At 36.8% G+C, this 23,403-nt stretch overlaps 3 protein-coding genes and 1 long non-coding RNA gene across 4 annotated transcripts; 2 read left to right on the top strand and 2 right to left on the bottom strand.

Annotated features, from left to right (window-relative positions):
* The first annotated feature begins 3,606 nt into the window (after positions 1 to 3,606).
* LOC118041988 (uncharacterized) lies at positions 3,607 to 5,257 on the top strand. Its single transcript, XR_004686397.2, has 2 exons — positions 3,607 to 4,567; positions 4,677 to 5,257. It is a non-coding gene; the product is annotated as an uncharacterized lncRNA (long non-coding RNA).
* Positions 5,258 to 6,858: 1,601 nt separating this feature from the next.
* Positions 6,859 to 9,850, bottom strand: LOC118041987 (rop guanine nucleotide exchange factor 1). Its single transcript, XM_035049484.2, has 5 exons — positions 9,335 to 9,850; positions 9,016 to 9,132; positions 8,389 to 8,927; positions 7,543 to 7,896; positions 6,859 to 7,414 (listed from the first exon to the last, which is right to left on the bottom strand). The coding sequence occupies exons 1-5, from the start codon at positions 9,630 to 9,632 to the stop codon at positions 7,064 to 7,066; spliced, it is 1,659 nt and encodes a 552-aa protein (XP_034905375.1). The 5' UTR covers positions 9,633 to 9,850; the 3' UTR covers positions 6,859 to 7,063.
* Positions 9,851 to 11,592: 1,742 nt separating this feature from the next.
* Positions 11,593 to 15,225, bottom strand: LOC118041995 (uncharacterized). Its single transcript, XM_035049490.2, has 12 exons — positions 15,044 to 15,225; positions 14,718 to 14,937; positions 14,429 to 14,629; positions 14,268 to 14,338; positions 13,834 to 13,996; positions 13,139 to 13,732; positions 12,643 to 13,023; positions 12,483 to 12,558; positions 12,350 to 12,413; positions 12,074 to 12,209; positions 11,834 to 11,947; positions 11,593 to 11,754 (listed from the first exon to the last, which is right to left on the bottom strand). Exons 1-12 carry the CDS (start codon positions 15,151 to 15,153, stop codon positions 11,689 to 11,691), a joined length of 2,196 nt encoding a protein of 731 aa, XP_034905381.1. The 5' UTR covers positions 15,154 to 15,225; the 3' UTR covers positions 11,593 to 11,688.
* A 1,720-nt stretch (positions 15,226 to 16,945) lies between these two features.
* Positions 16,946 to 21,298, top strand: LOC118041989 (uncharacterized). The gene is made up of 12 exons (XM_035049485.2): positions 16,946 to 17,155; positions 17,243 to 17,462; positions 17,550 to 17,756; positions 17,842 to 17,912; positions 18,224 to 18,386; positions 18,530 to 19,123; positions 19,436 to 19,816; positions 19,909 to 19,984; positions 20,062 to 20,125; positions 20,613 to 20,748; positions 20,860 to 20,973; positions 21,048 to 21,298. Exons 1-12 carry the CDS (start codon positions 17,046 to 17,048, stop codon positions 21,111 to 21,113), a joined length of 2,202 nt encoding a protein of 733 aa, XP_034905376.1. The 5' UTR covers positions 16,946 to 17,045; the 3' UTR covers positions 21,114 to 21,298.
* Positions 21,299 to 23,403: the final 2,105 nt, after the last annotated feature.

Genomic DNA, 23,403 nt, shown 5'->3' with positions numbered 1-23,403 from the left:
CTCAGCCCTCCACATAAGTGCTTCTTTTCCAATCTTGACCATACATGTACTAACTTTATTTCTTTGTTGTAGGTGAGTCTTCTCCAATACGTCTCCTTCATTTCTTCTCCCGGTCTTAGCTTGAACTTGCTCCTTTAGACGTTGCCGGATTGTTACACGATGCCTGTCTCACTGTTGAGTGTTAGTGTGTGTTTAGACATGTACCCTTTTCTTTTTCTTCTTCTTCTTCTTCTTTTTATAGAAATCGTTTTCAGTTTTTTCTTGAATCCCGATTTAGCCTGTGATCGATCTTATTGTTAGCTTTCTGCGTTTCAAATCATGGGAAATGTCTATTACGAGAAACTCAAGCTTCCTAGCCTATGATCCAAACTCAAGAGAATTAGCTCAGTTTTCATTTGTTCCTTGAATTCCTTAAACTTTGATCCATCTAATTGTCAGATTTTTTCGATTCAAACTAAAAGAAATACATTATGTGAGAAACTCAAGTCTCCAGTGAATGATCAAAAAGATAAATATGAAAAGAGATCAAATCGAGTTTTAATACATGTTTATTTTTTCTTATAACAAATAACGATAAACTTAAACTTTTTATATGAAAATATATTACTTATAAGACGAGAATTAACTTATAACACTTATGATACTGGAATTTCTTATGATAATTTCATTGTTCACATAAGCAATAAACTAAGTTAAACGTATGCTTTTAATCATGTAAATATTAATATTATTATGTAACTAGAGTGAATAGATATTTTGTTTTTATATTTTAAAAATATTAAAAAAATTAATTTTTTTTATAATTTTAAATTATTTTAATTTATTGATATCAAAAATTATTTTTAAGAGTTGCTTGGCAATAGAACTCAGCTTACTTACCAACTGTCAATATATTTAAAGCATAGCTAGCTAGGCGATTAACATTTATTCCGGGTGGCAGGGTTACTATTCTTAAATTTGGACCGTCCCAATGATTCAATCATGGCCCTGACATTAACTCAGTAGGACAACTGGTATGTAGTATCCTGTACCTCAAATAAGAGAGGTTAGATGGGAACAAAGTCAATGTCATCAGCCTGTAACTTCGACGTAGGGATCCTGCTCCATCATCTTCTGCGATGCATTTTTCAAACTTTTGAATTGTAAGAATTAATTGCTGTAGTTGGGGTAGATTCGGAGCAATAAATAGTGAAATAGTTGGCAGTGTCGGAGTATGTTGTCGCAATAAATTCTCACACACATGTGATGATTATCTGCGAGAGTTTGCTGATGTAAATTACGGTTAATGGGTTGCTGGTGAAGGAAACCTTGCTTAGTATTTAACTATGCTCTTCGGCACAATTAAACAGCCACAGGTTTTAGGTGCAAGCGCTGTGGGAGTGATGAGTGCGACGTATCGATCGACAGAAGGGAAGATTTTCATCTCCCTCTCCTGAGTGGCGTTGCATTTATCTTTAACTCTTGTCATTTTCTATCGTTTCTAAATCTCCTTTACCTCCTTGTGGTAATGGTTGAGGTGACGGGTGAATTTATCCTGCTGTTGTTTACTTGGATTCAAATTAGTGGAAGAAATTAACTGTGAGATATACAGGAACGAGGGATGTGGATTTTGGATGACGAGTTACGGATCTGACCAGAAAAAAAAAACTTGGTTCTCGATTTTTAGTGTAATTACTCGGAAACTAGAAGTGAAACGGTTGATTTTATTTTATAAAACAGTCTGATTAGTGCTTGAGATATTATTATAGGATAAAAGATAAGAAAATAATCATGATTTATGAAGCTCGAATGAAATAGTTCAAACCTAAAACTAGAAAAATAGCAGACAAACTTTTGAGTGAAAAAGTAGTCATTAATAATATAAAAAAATTGAAATGGTTCGATACAGGGAGAAAGGACTGTAAAAGAGAAAAGTAGTGTAAGTAATGCTATAATTACAGAAGATTGACCTAAGTTTACCTTTAATCGAATTCTTATCTTGCCTTATAATAGGTCAAAAGGGTGTGTTTGAATTTTGAAGAAAATCATTTATTGTACAGGAGCGGAATGTTACCTAGGATTCCTCACTGATCATTACATTAGTGCTGTAATAGTAGGACCCATTCCATGGATGTGGAGGTAGGTTGGCTAATGGCTCTCTCTGGTCCTTACAAGGAGCTAGGTCCATCACTCTTCTTGGTGGATCACTTGTGTCTTTCTTCAAGACAATAACATCCACCATACCATACTTAATAAACATTATTCGGATCAATCTCGAGCTGGATGAATTAATTTCTTTTTTTAAAAAATCAGAATGATGTTATTTTAATTAAAAAAACAATAAATTTCTTAGAATATCAAACTATTTACGAGTCAATTCAACTGATGAGTATTATTAATGAAAGATAGTCCACACTTCCTGGCAGATCGTTGCCCGTGTAACCATAATTTCCTTCCCCCCTTTTTAACCAAGTTAACAGTTGGTGAAGAGCTAAAGAAAAGCATGATTTCTAGTCCAAGTAATTGAGTATGTAAATACATTTTTATAAGAATGCTTCTATCCCACGGGATCTTACATGAATAATTGAGTATGTAATTTAATAATCATTACTTGTATTAAGAATTTAATTATGAAGAGTATAGTTCAACTGATGAAATTTTATATTTGTTTTTTAAAGGCCATCAATTTAAATTTTACAAATCTTATGATCTCTGGATGTTTATATGATCATTAATTTTAGAATTTTTAGAGTTGATTGAGATACGTACAAACTAATCCGAACACATATATGTTAATTAAAAAAAATAATTGAGACGCTCTCACCCGACTTCATTATGCATATAATTAAGACGAGTCAAGGAATTTTTCCCATTTCCACCCAGACATAATTAACACTCGATGTTTAAGAGACTAGGGTTAAGTATAGCAATTAGTCAGGCACCAAAGTCACATGACTACTCGATGATCCAACAAGAAGAGCATAATCTCACACGTCATTACAACCTAAAATTCTAATTGCTGACTCAAATCACCACATAATTAAATCATCTTGTAAAAAAAAGCACGATGTGCAGGTGCCGTTAATCTGCATTTACCAAGGGACTGTGCCACATTACTGATCACTTTTGTCCCACAAGTCACTGAGATGATCGTTCTCACTTATTAGCTCATTTCGAGTTTGTTTGTATCTGTATTTCAACCTGTATGGTGTGTTTGGTATTAAAAATTTTATTAAATTAATTTTTTTTTTAGTGTTCGATAATGATTTTGATTTGCTGATATTAAAAAAAATTATTAAAATATATTTTTAAATAAAAAATACTTTTAAAAAACATGTTTCATCACAATAATAAATGTTTGCTTGGTGTTTTAAAATAAAAAAAACGATAAAAACCCCTCTAGAAATCTAACGGCTCTTGATAATTCTCCGTGCCCTGTAATAACCAGAATCCAATGGGTGGTGATCTCAACGGTTACGATGAACGATGACAAATGGACCCTAGAAACCATACTTTTCTAACATGCCTCACAAGGATGGGGCGGTAGCATCTAAAATAAAGTTGAAGTTAAAACTAGAGAGAGACCACCCTCTCAAAAACAAAGAAAAGCTGCTTTTTAAACTGAAACTGATCTTGCTAGCTCCTGTTTTGTCATTATTTGTGGTCATCCCTCGTCACCAAACCACAGACCAACTTCCCTACTACTTACTTTTCCTTCCTGCGATGTGTTTGGGAGTGTTTTTTTTTTTAATTGTTTTTAGTTTGAGAAAATATTAAATTAGTATTTTTTTAATAGTTTTAATACATTATTATTATTATATTTTTTTTTAAATATACACACTTAGCCATTAGCCAAAGACCGAACTCCCTTCTTTCTTCAGTTTCTGAGAGGGGGAGGGGGGGTGCGTGTGCTTGGCGTCAGAAACGAGGGTAACAGGTGAGGGAACGAAAGAAAAGAACTGAAGGTAAGGAAGGAATAACTATGATGATTCTTTGATCCTTCTATAATATACATATGCCTTGCAGCCCTATAATTCATAGCACAGAGAGAGAGTATGGAGTGAATCCATCTTATCTGATTATTATTTTTATTATTACGATAGATATTATTTATATCTCTTGTCTTTTTGAGTGTTAAATCACCTCTTCTTCTCCCCTACTGCCCTTTCCAATTAATTACACCCATAACCACCCACCTCTCCCACCCTTTCTCTCTCTTATTTACTGTGCTATGCCTTCCTTTCATCTTAAATAGAACCCATCTGCTCCTCCTGCCCTCATGTGTAGTCTCCAAAGATCGTTGCTGCTCCCTAGCTGTCTCTCTGTCTGTCTTCTTCGTATGTGTTTGTGCCTTCCAGTGGTGAATACTAGGACTGCTAGCTAGCTTTCATGTGGGTTTAGCAAAGGGTTTCTTACAGAGTTTATTGGCATTCTGTCCACCTCCAATCTGCAGAAACTACAAGTTGTTTTACTTTCTGGAGGTGGGCATACTGCCAACTGAGCTCTGTTGGTCTCTCTTTGTAAAACCCTCGTGATTAGTCTCTCATCGTCTTTTCGCTCAATCTCTTGCAAGAAAAGAGGAACAAAGGTAAAGAATCTGCATGCGCTATGATTATCTCTAGCATCTTCTTCTCTCACTTTTATTTTTTTGGCAAGCTTCTCTTGTTTTTCTGATTATAATGATCATGCACTGGCAGTTTCTGGTCCTTGCTCGGGTATCTATGTGATGACTCCAACCTCACTATCTATTTTTCACCAAGAAAACAGAAAATAAAAGAGAAAATCACTTCGACCTGCTTTCATCGTCGGTGCTTTGCCATGGTTCAGTTTTCTGCAGAAAACTAGAGGTGGAGAGATATCATTCACAAAATTCTGATTTCCATTTAGGAGATCTTAGCATATGTGACTTCTTCATGGGTTTCTGGGTTATATTTACGAGCAAATTTCATAATCTAACAGCGCATAGAGCATTTGCTTTCTTCATCTCATCATCTAGGGTTTATCTCTCTCTTTTTTCCCTTTGGAATCTAACTCAGCCAGGGTTCGAGATTACAGTTCAAGATTCAAAAGTATGAAGGTTTGGCGATGCATCTTGCATGGAATTAAAGTGAGAGATCAAGTGATCATACCGATTGTTCACCAGGGCTAGCTCAACTTCACGATAGGATCCATTGAAGGTCCTAATTTGGTTCAAAACCTTTTTGTAACCATCTTCTTTCAGCTTTATTATGTAAATGATTAATCATGTTGGGTATCTAGTTGGAGATTTCTTTGTTCATGGCTTCATGCACGACTACCACACACTCTTTTTTCGTGTCAATGTCAGATATTCATTAATATTTAATTTGGCAGGGCATGTCTTTCATTAGGGCATACCCAATACTCCATTTCTAGGGTATACTCTCGAGCCCGTATGCTAGGGCTCATGATAGAAAAACTGACACTCTTTTTGTTGATGTAAAAGCAAAGTTCCTCCACACACTGAAGTGAGGCGTGATTGTCACCTCCAATAATTTGTGTTTTTGTAGATTGGCCATCAGACGCCTGGAAATGTTTCGATGGAAAATTTTGTAGGGGGGTTACGTGACCCGGTGGCTCCACTCAAAAAGTTCAACTTTCATGTGTGAAAGTCAAGCTTTTGGGCTTTTAAACTCATCCTGCTCATAGAGTTTTGTCTGGTGATTTTGATTCTTCTGTCCCTCTGGTGTCAAATGTGATTTGAATATAGTCATGGTACGATAAAATGAGAGCTGAGATGGTGATAATAATTATTCATTCCTTTGGGGACCATAAAATGGTCGAGCAATGGCAGCAATGTCTTCTTTCAGTTCACAAAACAGGAGGGGGTCAGGGAACATCTGCATTTGGCAAGCTGAAGAAGTTATCTATTACAATGCAATTCGAGATTTACTAAATATATGTGAATCAAACGCTTCATTATGTACCATATTTTATCCAGGAACAGAGGACAGATTTGATTTCAAAACAACTGTCAAGTAATTCCGTGATTGATGAGCCAACAGAAATGGGAATTTCAAGTAGCGTAGAAATTCATCCATGACCTCCAAATCGCGGTTAAAAAAATATGAAGGTGGTGAAGAAACAGGATGGAGAAGAACAGGGGTAAAATTGAAAACAAAATTGAAACTTGACAAGGTAACTTAGTAATTTTACGTTGAGGGGGTAAATTGACGTATACTAAACTTTAGGGAGGTGTTTTGTAGTTTACCAAATCCAACCATTCCCGGTTTCGTCCCTGACACCTCCCGCTTAACCGCATTCTCGGTTTCCCAATTTTGTCACGAATTGTGGCAATTAGCAAGTTAATGCAGCATTGTCTTGGAAATGCAAGAGACAATTCTACATGCTGCCAGCAGTAAAAAGTTCCTTGTGCCTTGTTTTAGTAATGGCAATTTTCTAGCTCAAAGGTTGAGATGGGCAAATTTGTGGTAATGCCTGAACATCAACCAACAGATATGCCCGTGATTCCATACAAGTCTCTGAGAAAAAAAACTTATAAATATTCCCAGGGTATTGGAACACCAACCCCAAGAGATAGGCCGAAGGTCGCAGGACGATCTGCCATTATATCCAACTCCCTAGATTACTTTCTAATTCTTTAGCCCAAGGCCCACTTAGAGCTTCAATCCATGGATTCGATTTCTTGCACGGAAACATTTCTTTAGCGTTCTGGATAACCTGAAATAGAAGGCCCTCTTTGAACCCAAACATGGGTTTCTTACAAGCTCAGATGAGCCACCCTGTTACCTTGAAAGTTTGAGGAAGCCCAAAATCCCATATCTGCAGTTGCAGTCTAGTCCTAGATAAAAAGACACTCAAAAGTCTAGCTATTCAACCTACAAAACCCGCAAGGAAACCAACAAATGAAACCAGAGCTCGGTTTGCATCCATAATTAGCTATGCCTATGCTGTATCTCTGAAGAAGGAAATATACATATTGTTGACAAATCTGTGCCACTGCCTTCACTACCTACGACCAGCTTTCAGCTGCACTTTGTGGATCAAGCTATCTAAACTAGATTCATAATTAGCAGTGCAGGATTCTCATATTCTTTCCTCCAGATCAAAATGTTAGTTTTTCTAGCGTCTGATCTAGCGAGTCCCTTAAATTGCTCTTCTTCAAGGAATGGTGTTTCCTTCCATTAGGAATCCTAATTACTTCACCGGAGGAGCCAGCAGTTGGCATTGAAGATGAGGAACTGTGTTGAAATGAAACATGGCTGGATGATATCGACTTTTGTTTAGATGGTCTACTACTAAACTTTCCCTGAACACAAGGAGATACTGACTCTGCTGTTGCACGTTGCTTGGTAGCATCATCCACATATAGAAGATCATCAATTCTTGCCATTATGTTGAAGGCCAAGCTTTCCATCACCCTAGAATAGCTCTCAATAATAGCATACCCTACATCCTGTAGTTGAGAAACAATTTTTTTCACTCATGTTCGTACAAATAGTTGTGCAATGAAAATGGAAACGAACCATTGACAAACAGGAGCAAAAGGGCTATAATGCATTGATAATAATGTGCAGGCAATACCTTGTTATATTGGATCTTGTTTACGTCCAAAGCAGTCTGTGGGAGGCCAGGAAAACGTAGCCTTAAGTTATGTATGAGAATTTCAGCTCGTTTCGCTAGAAGTTTCCTTTTTTGTGTTTCACCAACAAAGCCCTTCACCTTGCCGCCCCATGATGACCTCCTATCCCTTGCACGACCCAAGTACCTATTCAGGTATTTTTCACTCCAGAAATGTGTGGCAGCTTCTATCCGGTTCGCTATTTCCAAAGTGGCGTATTCTGATGACACATCCAAGTAATCCAGAAGATAATCTGGGGAAAAGTGTTTGGCAGTTATGTAGTGATACATGATTCTTCCTAAGCAAGCTTTTCCACTCTGTAAAAACAGAAAAGGCCACGAAAACCAAAATTAACAACATATTTCAGAGGAAACAAAAGGACATTGCATAAGCAACAGCATTGTGCCCTTTGTGGAAGCTAATCTATTTGCAATTCCACTTGATGGTTCAGAGAAGAAGATGAAGCATATGTCATTCACATAACAAGAATGCCAGCTTGTAAATTAAAGAAAGATGATGCCTAGAGGACGGAAAAACAAAATAAAGGAATGGCATTACCCTCTCCTCTTTAAAAAAAATGAGCACATCAGCAATATTTTTCACATATGGGACAGCATATAAACCAGATACAAAGCCTCAGATCAAATTGTTCAGCAGGTGGGAAAGGAAATTATTCGGCATGGATGAGGTGGCAACTAAAGATCCAGAAAGTAAAACTAATACAATAACTTTGACCATGCAGTATCCGTTCACATGCACAACTGATTCATCCAGCACAAATGGAATTCAATAGAGCAGGGTTCCTATACCTTGGGCAAGTTCTCAAAATAAGCATCAGGAATTTCCATCTCAGATAACACGCTACTGTTAATTGCCATGGCAGCCTTAAGGATCTGGCTTGTGCATTCCCTACACTGCTGCAGCCTCTTTGTTAACTCTTCCGACAAACCATTCGGTGGAACTTTGGGAAAGGGAAGCCACCATTTTCCTTCCTGTCTGATTGGTGGTCTTCTGAAAGAGGAAGGCACGGGATACTCCTCAATAACATCATCACCAGCAACTACAATCCCACGATCAACATAGTAAAATTCAGGTTCAGAAAACAAGTCGAGAATGCTGTTCAGCATAGCATCAAGCTTCTTTAGTGCTGGAAGGTTCACGTATAAATCCGAACGTGGCTGAGCCACCATAACCTCATAAGTCCCCCCGCCAGGAAATTCTTGCATTGACGGAACAAGCTCTACTATGGAATCACTTACGCATAAAAGCCATTCCATCTCTCTTTGCCACATTGCCTTTTTCTGCGGCGCTAATGGCTCTAATTTCCATAGCTCCCCAAACACAGACGCTGTCAAATATGTTATATAACTCTAATTAATTACAACAAATGTAAAAAAAATAATAACAAAATGAAATTCTACCCTTCTTTCACTAACCAGAAAGATTCGTGATGGCATTGGAGATGGCGGCAGCGGTGCAAATTCCCTGTCCTCCACCTGACATGTCTTCTCCGAGCAGCAGCTTAGCAAAACGCTCCCTCATCAGTTCGATTTCTGCAATAGCAAAAAAATAAAATAAAATCAAACTTTCGCTCTCTGTTGATAGTAACGGATTGGTCAAACTAAAATTAGTAAGCTCCATCCAGCAATACCATCACGGTAAAAAAATCTCACCAAAAAAACCGTTAAAAATCTCAAAAATAGGTAAAAATAACAGAAAATTCTAAATGTAAGCAGGAAGGACTAATTGACTAACCGGACAAGTCACTCTCCGGTTTCTCTTCCTTCTCCTCCGGAATAGCAACGTATCTTCCACCAGAAACCGGCAGCATCACCGGAAGAGGCGCAGAATACGCGGAATTGCCGGCGAAATCAGGAGTCGAAGAAGTCAAAGAAGTGGAAGCGCCACCTTGGACATCGTAACGGCGGCATGAGAAGCTACTACTAGAAGTATCACTCTCCGATCCGCTAACATCCGCACTTGAACAGTAACTGTCGAGCTCGAACCTCTCGCTAACTTGATCTATCCAATCCTCTGACGAAACATCCCCCATTGATCAGGATCAAAGAGATTACTAGAACAGCAAATCAGGACCGTACATTTCCTCCGGTGAGATAAGATAACTGGACTAGAATGAGGAAAATAAAAGTGAGAAGAGACTGAAGAAGTGAAAAGCAAGTAAAGGTTTGTAGTCATGGCCAAGTCTTTGCTCTTTATCTCTCTGCTTATTGCCGTTGCCTTTGCTCACACAGTCCCCACCAAAAAGGACAGAGGCGGTTTTCTCTTTCAATTATTATGGCGCGTGGAACATAATATAATATAATGAGTTAGTTACAACTTAGTCCCTGGATTTAAGTCGGTTCAATAATTCTAAGCATATTACTTCTTTCTTTATGTCATTTAGGTCTATTATCGACTTCATGAGAAATTTATCTTATTGTTTTATCTTCTTGTAGACCTTAAAAATATTTTTGGTAAATCAAACATGATAAACCATGTTTAAAAAATTATTTTATTAGTTTTGATATTATAGGGATAATTATTTTATTTTGATAAACTATAAGAGATAAATTATAATTTGAAGGGTAATTGGGCCACCTTCAATTTCTTTTGGCGATGAGTTTAGGTCCAGCTATTGATGAGGGTATTATTTTTTCACCTGCTGAAATAATTATTTTATTATTTTTGGTCTGGTATTCATTACATTAAATGTGTTAGTATTATGGTGGAAAGGGTGTAAAATGATTATGGTTTTCGTTATGGTTTCATTCATTACGCTGTAAATGTTAGTTTTGCCTGATGGTTCGTAAAAATGATGACAAACTAACTAGGTTGGCAATATATATTAATGGGTATATTAAGATCATTTTAAATATTAATCAATATTAAATTTTTGTTTTTTCTAATGATTTTAAAAATATAAATCTCGGTTGGATCTAGCCAGGTTTAATATCAGTGCTCATTATATCAAACACGCCGACCACCAAAACCTTGAAATGCTGAGCTTTGTGATACACAAGTAAGCTGTGAAACTAATTCTCAAAGAAAAGAATTAGCATGGAATGATTTCGCCACAAGATCATCCGAGCTTTGCTGGTTCCTGGAAGAGCAATCTAATGTCGGTTCATAAGCAATCCTCTGAAACAGCTTTCAATCCCGCAGAGCTTTAGCAATTTGTGGCAACGAAACAGGGATGCTGGCAATGGCAATGATTAAAAAAAAAAAAAAAAAGCAAAATGGGTGGGTGCAGTCTGTCTGGGGTTTTAATAAGCCTTCTCTGGCTCATAACGTCCAAGTAAAGAAATTTTAACACAGCAAAACCAACCGAAGTGAAAATAAAAATAGGAAAGCCATTAGATTTGCAAGTGCATGTAGGCTTTGCCTTAGCTTGATCAGGAGACATGCCGACCTGTAAGCATAGCAAGCTACTGATGGCAGCCATTAGTAAATTTAATAAAACCCTTTACAAAGGTAGCTTAATTGAATAGGTTTTGAATTTAATTTTTGAAGATTATTAGTTTGAATTTTATTCTTAAAATTACTGTAGTTTTATATAATTATTAATTTTAGGATATAAAATTAGTTAAGGTACGCGCACAAGCTGATCTAGGACACCCGCATTAATAATAATAATAATAATAATAAATTTGATGTACACTAATGACGTCAACAAAACCCCAATCCCAACTATGTTTATGTCTATCTTCTGTGTTCTTTTATATAACTGTAATAATGTACGGTTGGGACCAAATCTTGCAATTTGGACAAAATTGCTTGCTATTTGTCCTCTCTACTCAAACAACGGGATCGTCGAAGGTAGTTTAAATGTTTTCCATCTTTTAATTGTATTTTTTCTTTGTTAGGATGGCAATTTTAAGTCGAAATTAAAATATAGCTAAGTTTTTTTTTTTAATGTATATACATACTTCAAGTATCTATTATCATTTTATTTTATATTAAATAATAAATAATAGTTCATATTCATATAAATATACAAAACTCAATGAATAATATTTAAAATTTTAAATTTTTATTTGATAGGAAATGAGGACGATATAAATACACAGAAAAACCCGATTATTATATCCATTTTAATCCCTAGCTGGATCCTACTCATTCCAAGAAGCGCCGACCATCTTTGCCATGAAGCTATACCTATCAGCCGCTTGATCAATCTGCGGAACGAGCAGAAAGTCAGCAATTTGTGATAAGGAGGTGATATAATTAGGGCCTAAAATTTAATGTAACAAATACCAATTTTTGAGTTGGCCGTCCAGCTCCATGTCCAGCTTTACAATCAATGCGGCCGATTATTGGATTGGTCTGGGGGCTGTTCTTCAAGCTCGTGCACAAAATATGTTGCATGGTCTGGGGGAACAAGATGGACACATTTTGAGAGAAGGAGCACAAACAATGTAATAACCTTTTCGGCTAACTAAATTATTGACCGAACAGAATATTCGACTCAAAGAACAATCGGTGTTGAGGACTCACAGCCAATAACTTCAGTGAGTGTAACGGCACAACTCGGTCGTCATGATCAGCAGTCAGTAGCATCGTTGATGGGTACTGAGAGGGTTGTTCAGGATGTTGCTCCCATGGTCTACGGACATTATGCAATGGCGAGTACCTGAGAAAGGAAAACATGAAGGTCAAACAACAAAAGCAGTGTCCAAATGTCATCAGATCACTACTCCAGACTAGGAACAGGGGCGCTGGCATTGGCATAAGAGGGTTCCGCTAGATTCTGATACTAAATTCTCAACTCACTTGATTAACCAACCGAACTCTTCCTTCTTGTCTGAGCAGCCGAAGTCAGAAGTCCAAGCATGACCTATAGAAAACAATTAGTAAGAATCGAGACGAAAAATGATCATTGTTAGAGCCCAAGGATGCCAGCTACCTATGGTAAACTTGTGGAATCGCAGCATGTCCATAACACCAACATGAGCCAGAGCACAACCAAAAAGATCAGGTCGCTGCCACAGACAATGTAATAGCACAATGAATACAGCTATAATAAACGGCGACGTTACAATCAGGCAAAGTAATCAACTTCCTACCTGATTTATGCAAGCACCGATAAGAAGCCCACCGTTGCTTCCGCCTTCAATGCAAAACTTCTTTGGTTGGGTGTAACCAGCAGTCACAAGATATTCAGAAGCAGAAATGAAGTCATCAAAGCAACTCTGCTTTCTGGCAAGTGAGCCTGCTTTATGCCATTCCTCACCATATTCTCCGCCGCCACGAATGTTTGCAATGCAGAAGACAGCACCTAAATGCCTCGTCAGTACAGTGCGACTGACACTAAACGACGGTGTCAGACTAATGTTAAATCCACCATAGGCATATAACAAACATGGGTGCGATCCATCCAACTTTATATTCTTCTTGGCCACAATAAACATTGGTATCTTGGTACCATCCTTGCTAGGCACAAAAACCTGGAATCAAAGAACCCAGTCGAGATTATTCCTAAAGAAATACTTTAAATTGATCTGGTGGTGATATCTGAACACTATTTAATGGTAGGAAAATGCAAACAGAAAACATAGTCACCTGATTCACTTGGAACTCTGTGCGATCGAATCCAGGCACAGTAATTTCACGAAATATCTTCATATCAGGAACCCCAGTGTCTAAATTGCATTGATATATTATACCAGGGGTGAGAAAGCTAGTGAACCCTATAAACACTGTACTATCCTTGCGCCGTGCAGAAATCCCTGTAACCGAACCAATGTCAATAGGTAGTTGATGCAGCAGAGATCCTGTTTTCAAATCCCTTATCTGTAAGACATACTTCACATCTCTCAAGTAACTGACAATCATTTTATCACCATTAACAGCACATGCTGATTCGAGGACATCTTTTCCAGATTCTGGAACAACATCAATCCAACTACCTGGCTCCTTCAAATCAACCCGGACTACTTTATATTTGGGGGCATCTTTATTAGTCAAGAAAGTAAATTCAGTGTCATCATTTGCTATGTGTTGGTACTGGGCGTCAAAGTTATCAATAAGTTTAATAAATGGGAGCAGGCTTTTTCCTCCCTTGAAACCTTCAAGGCCATCAGAAAATGCAGACATGTCACAGTAGTATACTTTGTTGACTGGATCACAATTCTCCGTAATATATAGGAGAAGATACTGCAGAACAACGCATGAGTGCTTTCTTCATTCTTCTCAATCGACAAAAATAAAGCAAATAACCGAGAAAACAAGTACATACATGAACATTCACAATATACCTTTCCATCATCTGTCACACCAGCTCCAAACATGTGTTTAGGGTTTTCAGAATCTCTCCAGCATAGTATATCTTCAGATTGATCCGTACCCACAAAGTGATGGTATAGCTCATGATAAAGATTCGCATTAGTCTCTGTCCCAGCGTCCAAGTTTTCTCCCTCTCTGCATGATAAACTCAATTCCATCACTCAAGAAGAAACACGATTCAACACAATCACCAATTCAAAATCATTCAATCCATTTACTCTCCATTCACCTCACCTTACACCCAAATAACTGAAACTCTATACAGTTATCCATTCTAATCAATTACACTCTGAAAAATTTCTCAAAGTTGCCTAAATCAGCCACACCCTCTACTTAATTAGAATAGGATAGGTGGTTCCCTCTTAAAATTCCTAGAAAGTAAATGACACGCACACTGAATACATACTTGGGAGCCGGGTATCGGCTATAGAAAAACCCCTTGCTGTCATGTGTCCAACCGATACTGGTAAACTTAACCTGCTCCATCGAATAACGTTAAAAACAATCTCATAGCCACAAGCACAAACCAAAGCCAAAATATATCTTAAGATTGAAACAAAGTCTCACCCAATTTACAGTATCAGCCTCAACTATCTTATCCTCAACATGCATAACTTTAATTGTAATCCAATCACTCCCACTTGTACTAAGTCCATAAGCCAAGTACTTAGCATCCTCACTGATCGAAAGTGTATTCAACGACACTGTCCCATCCTCACTAAATCCATTAGGATCAAGTAAAACCTCTGGCTCTCCCTCTAAACAATCCTGTAACCAATCAGGACAAAAACATCAGCACCAATCTTTAAAAAACAAAAACAATGCCATAAAAAACTCGAACTCTAGCTCGTAAAACCTGCACATAGAGGACGTCTTGAGCCTGAAGCCCAGTATTATGAAAGTAAAAATACTTGTTCCCTCGCTTAAACGGCACATAATATCGTGGGTGATCAAATAACTTGGTGATTTTTTCATGAAGTTTTTCTCTTGTATCGCATGTCTTTAATACTGATTCTGTCAATGTAACTTGTTCCTGTACAAACTCTTTTACTTCCTCTGCATCAGGATCTTCAAGCCTGCCAAGCCAAAAAACACCAAACATACATTAACATTTCGAACATTCAATTCTTTTTACTCTTATCGGGCCAGCTTTTGCACCGAGAATGATGTTGAGTTAATTACCATCTATAAGGATCAGCGATTTTTACACCATGGTAATCATCAATTACAGAGTCGTCTCGGCGAGCGGTTGGATACTGTAATGGTAGGTTAAGAGCTGGGAGGGAACCCATTGGTCTTGTTCTTGACGAGAAGAGACTTCGGAGTCGAAGAGGTTTACTTCGAGAGGTTGGTGTCGAGTTACTTGAAGTGAAGAATAAGAGAGGGGTTCCTTTTATCAGGGGGCAGTGTGGGGGCGATGGGTGAGAATTGCGTGGCGATGGAATGAGAACATGGTTACGCCATTCTTACGTTGCCGTTTGGTTTGAAAAGGCTGGGCGCTTCGGGGATTTTGTGGAGTTCGGTCTATTCAGACGACATTTCTGGTATATTATGTTGCCATGTTTTTTCGAGAGAAAAATCTAGGGAAAGTTACTTTCTCCCATAGACGGGACGGGACCGGACCGCTTCTTATTTTCAGGAAAAAATTAAATTAATTTTGTATTTGAAAACCAATCAATTTAGGAGCATGGTGTTAGACGGTATTCAAGGCAAGACCCGGGTATCAATTGGGAGGGTTGACCCTTTTTTTTATAAATAAAATAAAATAAAATAATCAAACGAAATCATCATTTTCTAACTCAATAAATAAGACAAATTAAGTCAAACTACTATTTTACAAAAAAAAAAAAAAAATTCAAGTATTTCCTCGTAGTTTATATATTTTCTAACTCAATCGTATTTAACTAACTAACAAGAAGACTAATATAGAATATTTCGTTTTTCTCATAAGTCGGTGCTGCTTTATGATTTCATTTTATTAAAATTCAAAAGAAAACAAAGAGATTTGCTTTTTATAACCGTGTACTTTTATAATCTTTAATTTTTTGTATTGTCCTCGGATTTTAGTGTACTCTCCTCTGTGCGCAGACACAAAGGACTTAAACTCAACATTTTATGCACGAAACGACATTGTTGAATGAATCCCATAATCTAAAACCTTGTAACGAATCAACTGCATGTTTGGTTATTTCCAATTTTTCATATGTTTGTGAACTTTACATGAAGAAATTAAAGAAGTATATATGACGCTTTCCATCCACAAAAAGCACTTCTCCTTTTTTTTTTTTTTAATATTTAAAAGTGTAATTACAATTGTTTTTTAAAATATTTTTTACTTATAAATATATTAATATAATATATTTTTTTATTTTTTAAAAATTATTTTTAAAATCAAACTTCAAAATAATATAAAAACACTAAAAAATTATTAATTTGAAAAAAAATATTTAAATCTTTATTAAAATGTTTTTGAAATATAAAAATATTAAATATTACTTAATAATCATAATCGATAGCAATATTATACTCGAAGTGGTACAATTGTTCGATTTGATTTAGGATTTGACTTCCAAATCATTGCATCAATCTTATGTCCATTCAATTCTTATCTTACATTTTTAATGATGGACAAAAACGGCTTCATTTTAGTTTTTTTAATATTTAAAAATTGATATGGTTCAATCAATCAAGTCTTAAAAGGGTTAATCAGTATCAATTTTTTTTGTTAAACGCAGCTTGAGTTGTATTCTGGATGTCTAATAGGATTTGAACCTGTATTGAAAAGACCATGAATGTTTTTTTAGCCTGTCTGCGTTATGAACATGTTAAAGGGGTGTTTGAAAATGTTATAATAATAATTTTTATTTAAAAATATATTAAAATAATATTTTTTAATTATTTTTAATATTTACATATTAAAATGATTTAAAAAAATAAAAAATTAATTTTTAAATTATTTTCTTTTAAAAAATTCACCTAATCCTTGGAAACACAATGCTAAATAGGAGCTAAGTCTCGGATCATTGGATTGACTCGTAAAAAAGCCGGTCCGGGTTCATAGACACTTTAAAAACACCCCTCCCCTCCCATTCTTTACTCCACTTTGCCAAACAACAACCGCGAAAAACAAACCTCTCCAGTCCCGAAGTATTTGCTCGTCAAGACCAAGACCAAGACCAAGACCATGGCTACCATCTCAGCACTCGACAAGCCTTTACAGTATCCAATCGTTCGCCGAGACGACACTGTAATTGACGATTACCATGGTGTAAAAATCGCAGATCCTTATCGATGGTAATTAAACTCTTGCCGAAAATTCAAATCCATTATGAGCAAAAAGCTGAACCTATGAGAAATTAATTGGTGTATTTGGCTTGGCAGGCTTGAAGATCCTGATGCAGAGGAGGTAAAAGAATTTGTTCAGGAGCAAGTAAAATTGACAGAATCAGTGTTAAAGGTATGCGATACGAGAGAAAAACTTCGTGAAACAATCACCAAGTTATTTGATCACCCGCGATATGATGCGCCGTCTAAGCGAGGGAACAAGTATTTTTACTTTCATAATACTGGGCTTCAGGCTCAAGACGTCCTCTATGTGCAGGTTTTACGAGCTATAATTCGATTTTTTTATGATTTTTTAATTTTTTTTGGGAAATTATTGGTGCTGATGTTCTGGGGTTGGTTACAGGATAGTTTAGAGGGAGAGGCAGAGGTTTTGCTGGATCCAAATGAGCTAAGTGAGGATGGGACGGTGTCATTGAATAGCTATACGCTTTCGGTTAGCGAGGATGCTAAGTACTTGGCTTATGGGATTAGTAAGAGCGGAAGTGACTGGGTTACGATTAAAGTTATGCGCATCGATGATAAGATAGTTGAGGCTGATACTTTAAATTGGGTGAGAATTTGTTTCATTTCTGAGATCAATTTTGATTTGGTTGTTGCTATGAGCTTTTTGTTTTTTATGATATTTGATGATGCAGGTTAAGTTTACCAGTATTAATTGGACTCATGATGGCAAAGGGTTCTTCTATAGCCGTTATCCGACTCCCAAGTATGTAATCATTTTGTATGGCCTTGACATTTCAAGTAAAATGCTGCTTGACTGTAACAAAGTTGGGGGGAAATGTTAGGAGAATGTTGCTGGTTTAGATACGAAACTCAAGTTATACTCGGGGAACTCTAATTGATTAGAAAGAGTGTTCGGTTTGTACTCTAGTTATGCATTCGGTTATCTGGGTGTAATGTGAGATGAATGAACGTTGAATCCATCAAATCGTTTTGAATTAGGAATTGTTTGAGCAATAATAGTAGATGATGTCTTACGTTATGTATTGATTGAATAAAATTGAATTTATTATGCAGAGAGGGAGAAAACTTAGATGCTGGGACAGAGACTAATTCTAATCTTTATCATGAGCTATACTATCATTTCATGGGAAAGAATCAATCCGAAGATATACTATGCTGGAGAGATCCTGAAAACCCCAAATATGTGTTTGGAGCTGGTGTGACAGATGATGGAAAAGTATATTGTGAATGTTTATATAAGTATTTGTTTTCTGAATAACTTACTCTATTTTTTTCTTTTATGGCACATGAATAGAATGCGGAAAGCATTTCTGTTTGAAGTTCTTTCAAGTTGACATCATTTTATATGTTATTCTGCAGTATCTTCTCTTATATATTGGTGAGGGCTGCGATCCTGTCAACAAAGTATACTACTGTGATATGTCTGCATTTTCTGATGGCCTTGAAGGTTTCAAGGGAGGAGAAAGCCTGCTCCCATTTACTAAGCTTATTGATAACTTTGATGCACGGTATCATGAGATTGCAAATGATGGCACATCATTTACTTTTTTGACTAATAAAGATGCCCCTAAAAATAAAATAGTCCGGGTCGATTTGAAGGAGCCTAGTAGTTGGATAGATGTTATCCCAGAATCTGAAAAGGATGTCCTGGAATCAGCATATGCTGTTGATGGTGATAAAATGATTGTCAGTTACTTGAGTGATGTGAAGCATGTTCTACAAATAAGGGATTTGAAAACAGGATCTCTACTGCATCAATTACCAATTGACATTGGTTCAGTTACTGGGATATCTGCAGAGCGAAAGGATAGTACAGTATTTATTGGGTTTACCAGTTTTCTCACCCCCCGTATAATATATCAATGCAATTTAGACACTGGTGTTCCGGATTTGAAGATATTTCGTGAAATTAGTGTGCCAGGATTTGATCGTACAGAGTTCTATGTGGATCAGGTGACTATTTGCTGCTTACATTTTTGTAGCATTAAGTAGTGTTTTGAGTAGATCGATTCAAGTTTAAATTGCAAAATGATATCCAGGAATAATCTTTTTTCTCTTTTACTAGTGCCCACAGGGGGTGGATATTTAGTTAATGCTCTTTTCTATACTGTTCTATTTAGTTGATGCTCTCTCTCTCATTTCCTTATTCTGGTGGAAATTAAATGATGTCTTTTTCCTTCAAATTAAATTTAACATATTCATCATCTGCCCTCTCCTTGTAATGTTTGTCTTCGGTTCCTATTTGACTGGTTTCTTTGATACCAGCTTTTTGTGACTAGCAAGGATGATACCAAGATACCAACGTTTATCGTTGCCAAGAAGAATATAAAGTTGGATGGGTCGCACCCATGTTTGTTATATGGGTATGGGGGATTTAATATTAGTATTACACCATCATTTAATGTCAGTCGCATGGTACTGACCAGGCATTTAGGTGCTGTTTTCTGCATTGCAAACATTCGTGGTGGTGGAGAATATGGTGAGGAATGGCATAAAGCAGGCTCACTTGCCAGAAAGCAGAATTGCTTTGATGACTTCATTTCTGTTTCTGAATATCTTGTATCTGCTGGCTATACCCAACCAAAGAAGTTGTGCATTGAAGGTGGCAGCAATGGCGGGCTTCTTGTTGGGGCCTGCATAAATCAGGTGGAAAGCTGATTCATTTTTTTTATTGGGTTTTTTGTTTTCATCTTCTAATATAGTTGTATTAAGTGTGTTTATTAAATTGTGTGTGGCAGCGACCTGATCTGTTTGGTTGTGCTCTGGCTCATGTTGGTGTTATGGACATGCTGCGATTTCACAAGTTCACTATAGGTAGCTGATTTCCTATGGCACTAATAAGTAATAACCATCATTTTTATATTGATTTTTTGCTGAACTTTCCTCTTTAGGTCATGCATGGACTTCTGACTATGGCTGTTCAGACAAGAAGGAAGAGTTTGGTTGGCTAATCAAGTGAGTTGAATTTAGTATAAGAATCTAGTGACATCTTTTTATTCTAAAAGTCTGGGTCCGACACTGCAGGGTTGGATCCATAACAGTTGTCTGGCATTTAAAAACCATCAATTGCAGCACAAAATAGATCTTCTTGCTAGGCCATTAATTTAAACTATATCTTAGCCAATTTGATTCCCAACTTCTTTAAAGTGCATTGCCAAGATGTTGATGATTGCCGACGTTCTTACTACCATCTCCATGAAACTGCTAGCCTCTAATCTCATTCATTAAGCAACTCAGACAATGGTAATTTGAGATTATGGTTTTTGAGATCATAAGCCTTCTTCTTTAGATGTCATGAGCTTCTTCTCGAGTTGAAATTGCATTATAGCATCTTAGAGTTTGTTGGTTGTCACTGAACATTTTTTTGGGTAAGTTATCTACTTGGCATCATCAGTATTCTTTAGTCTTGCAACGAAAAGTCTCAGATGACATCCTTTCCCAGGTACTCGCCGCTGCATAATGTTCGCAGACCATGGGAACAACATCCTGAACAACCTTCACAGTACCCACCTACCATGATATTGACTGCTGATCATGATGATCGAGTTGTGCCATTACACTCTCTGAAGCTGTTGGCTGTGAGTTCTCAAATAGTAACTTTTCATTAAGTTAGGGTTGCCATATATCTTATCAACTTGGTTGCATCTGCTTTCCACCCTTCTGAAAATTCGTCCAACCTTTTCCTTCAGACCATGCAATATATTTTGTGCACGAGCTTGGAGAATAGTCCTCAGACAAATCCGATAATAGGTCGCATTGAGTGTAAGGCTGGACATGGAGCTGGACGCCCAACTCAAAAAAAGGTAATCATCGCATTAAATCTTGGGTCCTATACCTCCCCCTTACCAGTTATTAACATTTGGCTCTTGTTCCACAGATCGACGAAGCTGCTGATAGGTATAGCTTCATGGCAAGGATGCTGGGCGCTTCTTGGAATGAGTAAGATCAGACTTAAATGAAGGAGAATATGCATTCACCAGATAGAAAATATCCCTTGGAATTGGATGATCTTGTTTCCCATTGTTTGAGTTTCTTTTCCCAGATTGAATTTGACCACAGTTGATAGGCAATTCAAAACCTCTAAATATAGACAAGAATCTTATTGAGTCAAAAAACAGTTCATCTTCATGTTGGTGACGGACCAGTGCATGTTTATGTTTAAAAAGTGTTTTTTGAAAAAACTTGAAATTTTTTTATTAATTTTAAATTAATATGTTTTTAGTATTTTTAAATAATTTTAATATGCTGATATTAAAAATAATTTTTAAAAAATAAAAAATATATTATTAACATGTATTTTAATATAAAAAAATAACTGTAATTACATTATGAAATAAGCTTGATATCAGTGATTCATTTCCATGAATAAGGTAATCGCCATATAACGTTATGAGACTGTAATAAAAGCTTTCTCGAGCGGCAACAGTAGATGACATGATAAATTGATTTTTCATATCTTGGATATGTACGTCCAACCCATGAGCAGATTCTTTGATAAACGTGCTGATTCAAATATCATTAGAGCTACTTTACTAGATACCAGCTTGAGAATTACCTTCCACGGGCCTCTAAGCATAGTTGTCCGTCATACCCGTGTGAAGGTCAGATTACCAGGTCAATTTCAAATATAAATTTATTTTTTAAAAAAATTCTTTATATTGATTCTATCAGGGTTTAACCGAGTTTGATTTAATCAATGTAAATAAAATCTAATTTGGATTTGGTTCTAGATCAATAAATTACCGACCTAAAGAGGTCGGTAATTTACTATTCTACCGCAATCTGAAGTGTTCTACCTCCTAGTTTCATTTATCACTACGAAACTAAACAGCCCAAGACAAGATCTATTAGGATGGTATTCGGAAAGAGAATTATGCATCTCCGGGGTATGGTTTCAATTATTATCCCTGGGTGCATAAATGCAAGAGAAAATACTGAGAGCTTCCAGCGATCCGCTCATTCTTCAATGGGAAAAGGGAGGAGATAGCCTTTTAGGCAAATATTCGTTGGCGAGCAATGTGCCTAGCGCCAATAATTTTGTGCTTATAGCATCATCACCTTTCTATTCAATAAAACAGACAGCACCTGTGTATTCTAGCGGACAAGAATTTCATCCTACATGGCTATGGCAAGGCTTTGAAGAAAATGTTTCTGAGGCATGACGTGAAACGTGTTATGGATCAGTTGGTGTGTTGTTTTTTTTTATTAGATTATTGAATTACAAACTGTTCAAAAAATATTAGAGTTTTCTTTATCTATTTTCCTACTGTTTTAGAGCTATAATCTTAGGTCCTGAGAACCCTAAATTCCATGAACGCTATACGTTGCGTCAGGTCACCATGAAGAATAGAAGGTACTGATAAATCGGCTCGCCGGAAAAAGAATGAGACGTCAATGCAAAATGAGGCTGCTGTTCATGTCTCAAACCAGAACGAGTTGAGAGAAACTTTTATTTGATACATTGTTTATCCCCACGACAACGTATAACAACGATTGCTTAGATCAATCTCCAAAAGAGTAAACAACCCATTCCATGTGTATCGAATGAATTTATAGTGACGAGGTTAAACGATGGAGGTCTACAAAACCAGAAAGCACTGCCTGGTTTCTTTCTTTCACTTTCGCCTGATATATGATCCTGCAGAACCAATTCCAGTAACTTGAGTGAAAGGAACACTTGTATTCGGTGCTGCATAAACAATATTGGTTATGGCAGAACACGCAGTTTTACCTCAACCCTTCAAGCGACATTGCAGTTATCAAAGTTTCGCCAGGGTACGCGTGCAAAGAGGAACCGGCCTGATATGTTCATGACGATGTTTGCATCGCCTCTGCAGATGCATTTGATGATTGCCCTAACTGCAAATCCGAGTGTGCACAACCATGTGATTTTGGACGCGAGAATCTTCAACATGCAAAAAGGAACAGGATTGGATTGGTATCGAATAAAGCCTAGGATACATGAAGACACCAGACAGATGTGTCAACAAATACTATGTAATTTTGGGTTTTTGAGGAATATGTTGGTTTTTTTAAGATTTGCAGTTTATCAGGATTCTAAAATCTCAACCAAACAATTAACCATTTGGTCAATTTCAGTTGATTGGTTGGATTGATGGTTTTTGTTGATTAGTTAGCCAATTTCAGTCAATCAAGTGGCACAATAGGGCTCGATCGGTTCTTTCCAGTTTGATCAGTTTGAAGGGTTTTTAGAATTAATCAAGTGGATTTAT

This window comes from Populus alba, chromosome 2, assembly GCF_005239225.2.
Source record: "Populus alba chromosome 2, ASM523922v2, whole genome shotgun sequence".
Classification (NCBI taxonomy): domain Eukaryota; kingdom Viridiplantae; phylum Streptophyta; class Magnoliopsida; order Malpighiales; family Salicaceae; genus Populus; species Populus alba.
Note: the sequence above shows the minus strand (reverse complement) of the source record. Positions and strands in the feature narration are given on the sequence as shown.

Coding starts and splice junctions, on each gene's coding strand:
- LOC118041987 (XM_035049484.2), bottom strand. CDS start 9,632: ATGGGGGATGTTTCGTCAGAGGATTGGATAGATCAAGTTAGCGAGAGG. Junction 9,133..9,334: donor ACCGGAGAGTGACTTGTCCG/GTTAGTCAATTA, acceptor TTGCTATTGCAG/AAATCGAACTGATGAGGGAG. Junction 7,415..7,542: donor ACAAGATCCAATATAACAAG/GTATTGCCTGCA, acceptor TCTCAACTACAG/GATGTAGGGTATGCTATTAT.
- LOC118041995 (XM_035049490.2), bottom strand. CDS start 15,153: ATGGGTTCCCTCCCAGCTCTTAACCTACCATTACAGTATCCAACCGCT. Junction 11,948..12,073: donor ACTCACTGAAGTTATTGGCT/GTGAGTCCTCAA, acceptor TTGTTCCCCCAG/ACCATGCAACATATTTTGTG. Junction 11,755..11,833: donor GACGGCCAACTCAAAAATTG/GTATTTGTTACA, acceptor CTCGTTCCGCAG/ATTGATCAAGCGGCTGATAG.
- LOC118041989 (XM_035049485.2), top strand. CDS start 17,046: ATGGCTACCATCTCAGCACTCGACAAGCCTTTACAGTATCCAATCGTT. Junction 17,913..18,223: donor AGCCGTTATCCGACTCCCAA/GTATGTAATCAT, acceptor TTTATTATGCAG/AGAGGGAGAAAACTTAGATG. Junction 19,985..20,061: donor ATTTCACAAGTTCACTATAG/GTAGCTGATTTC, acceptor TTTCCTCTTTAG/GTCATGCATGGACTTCTGAC.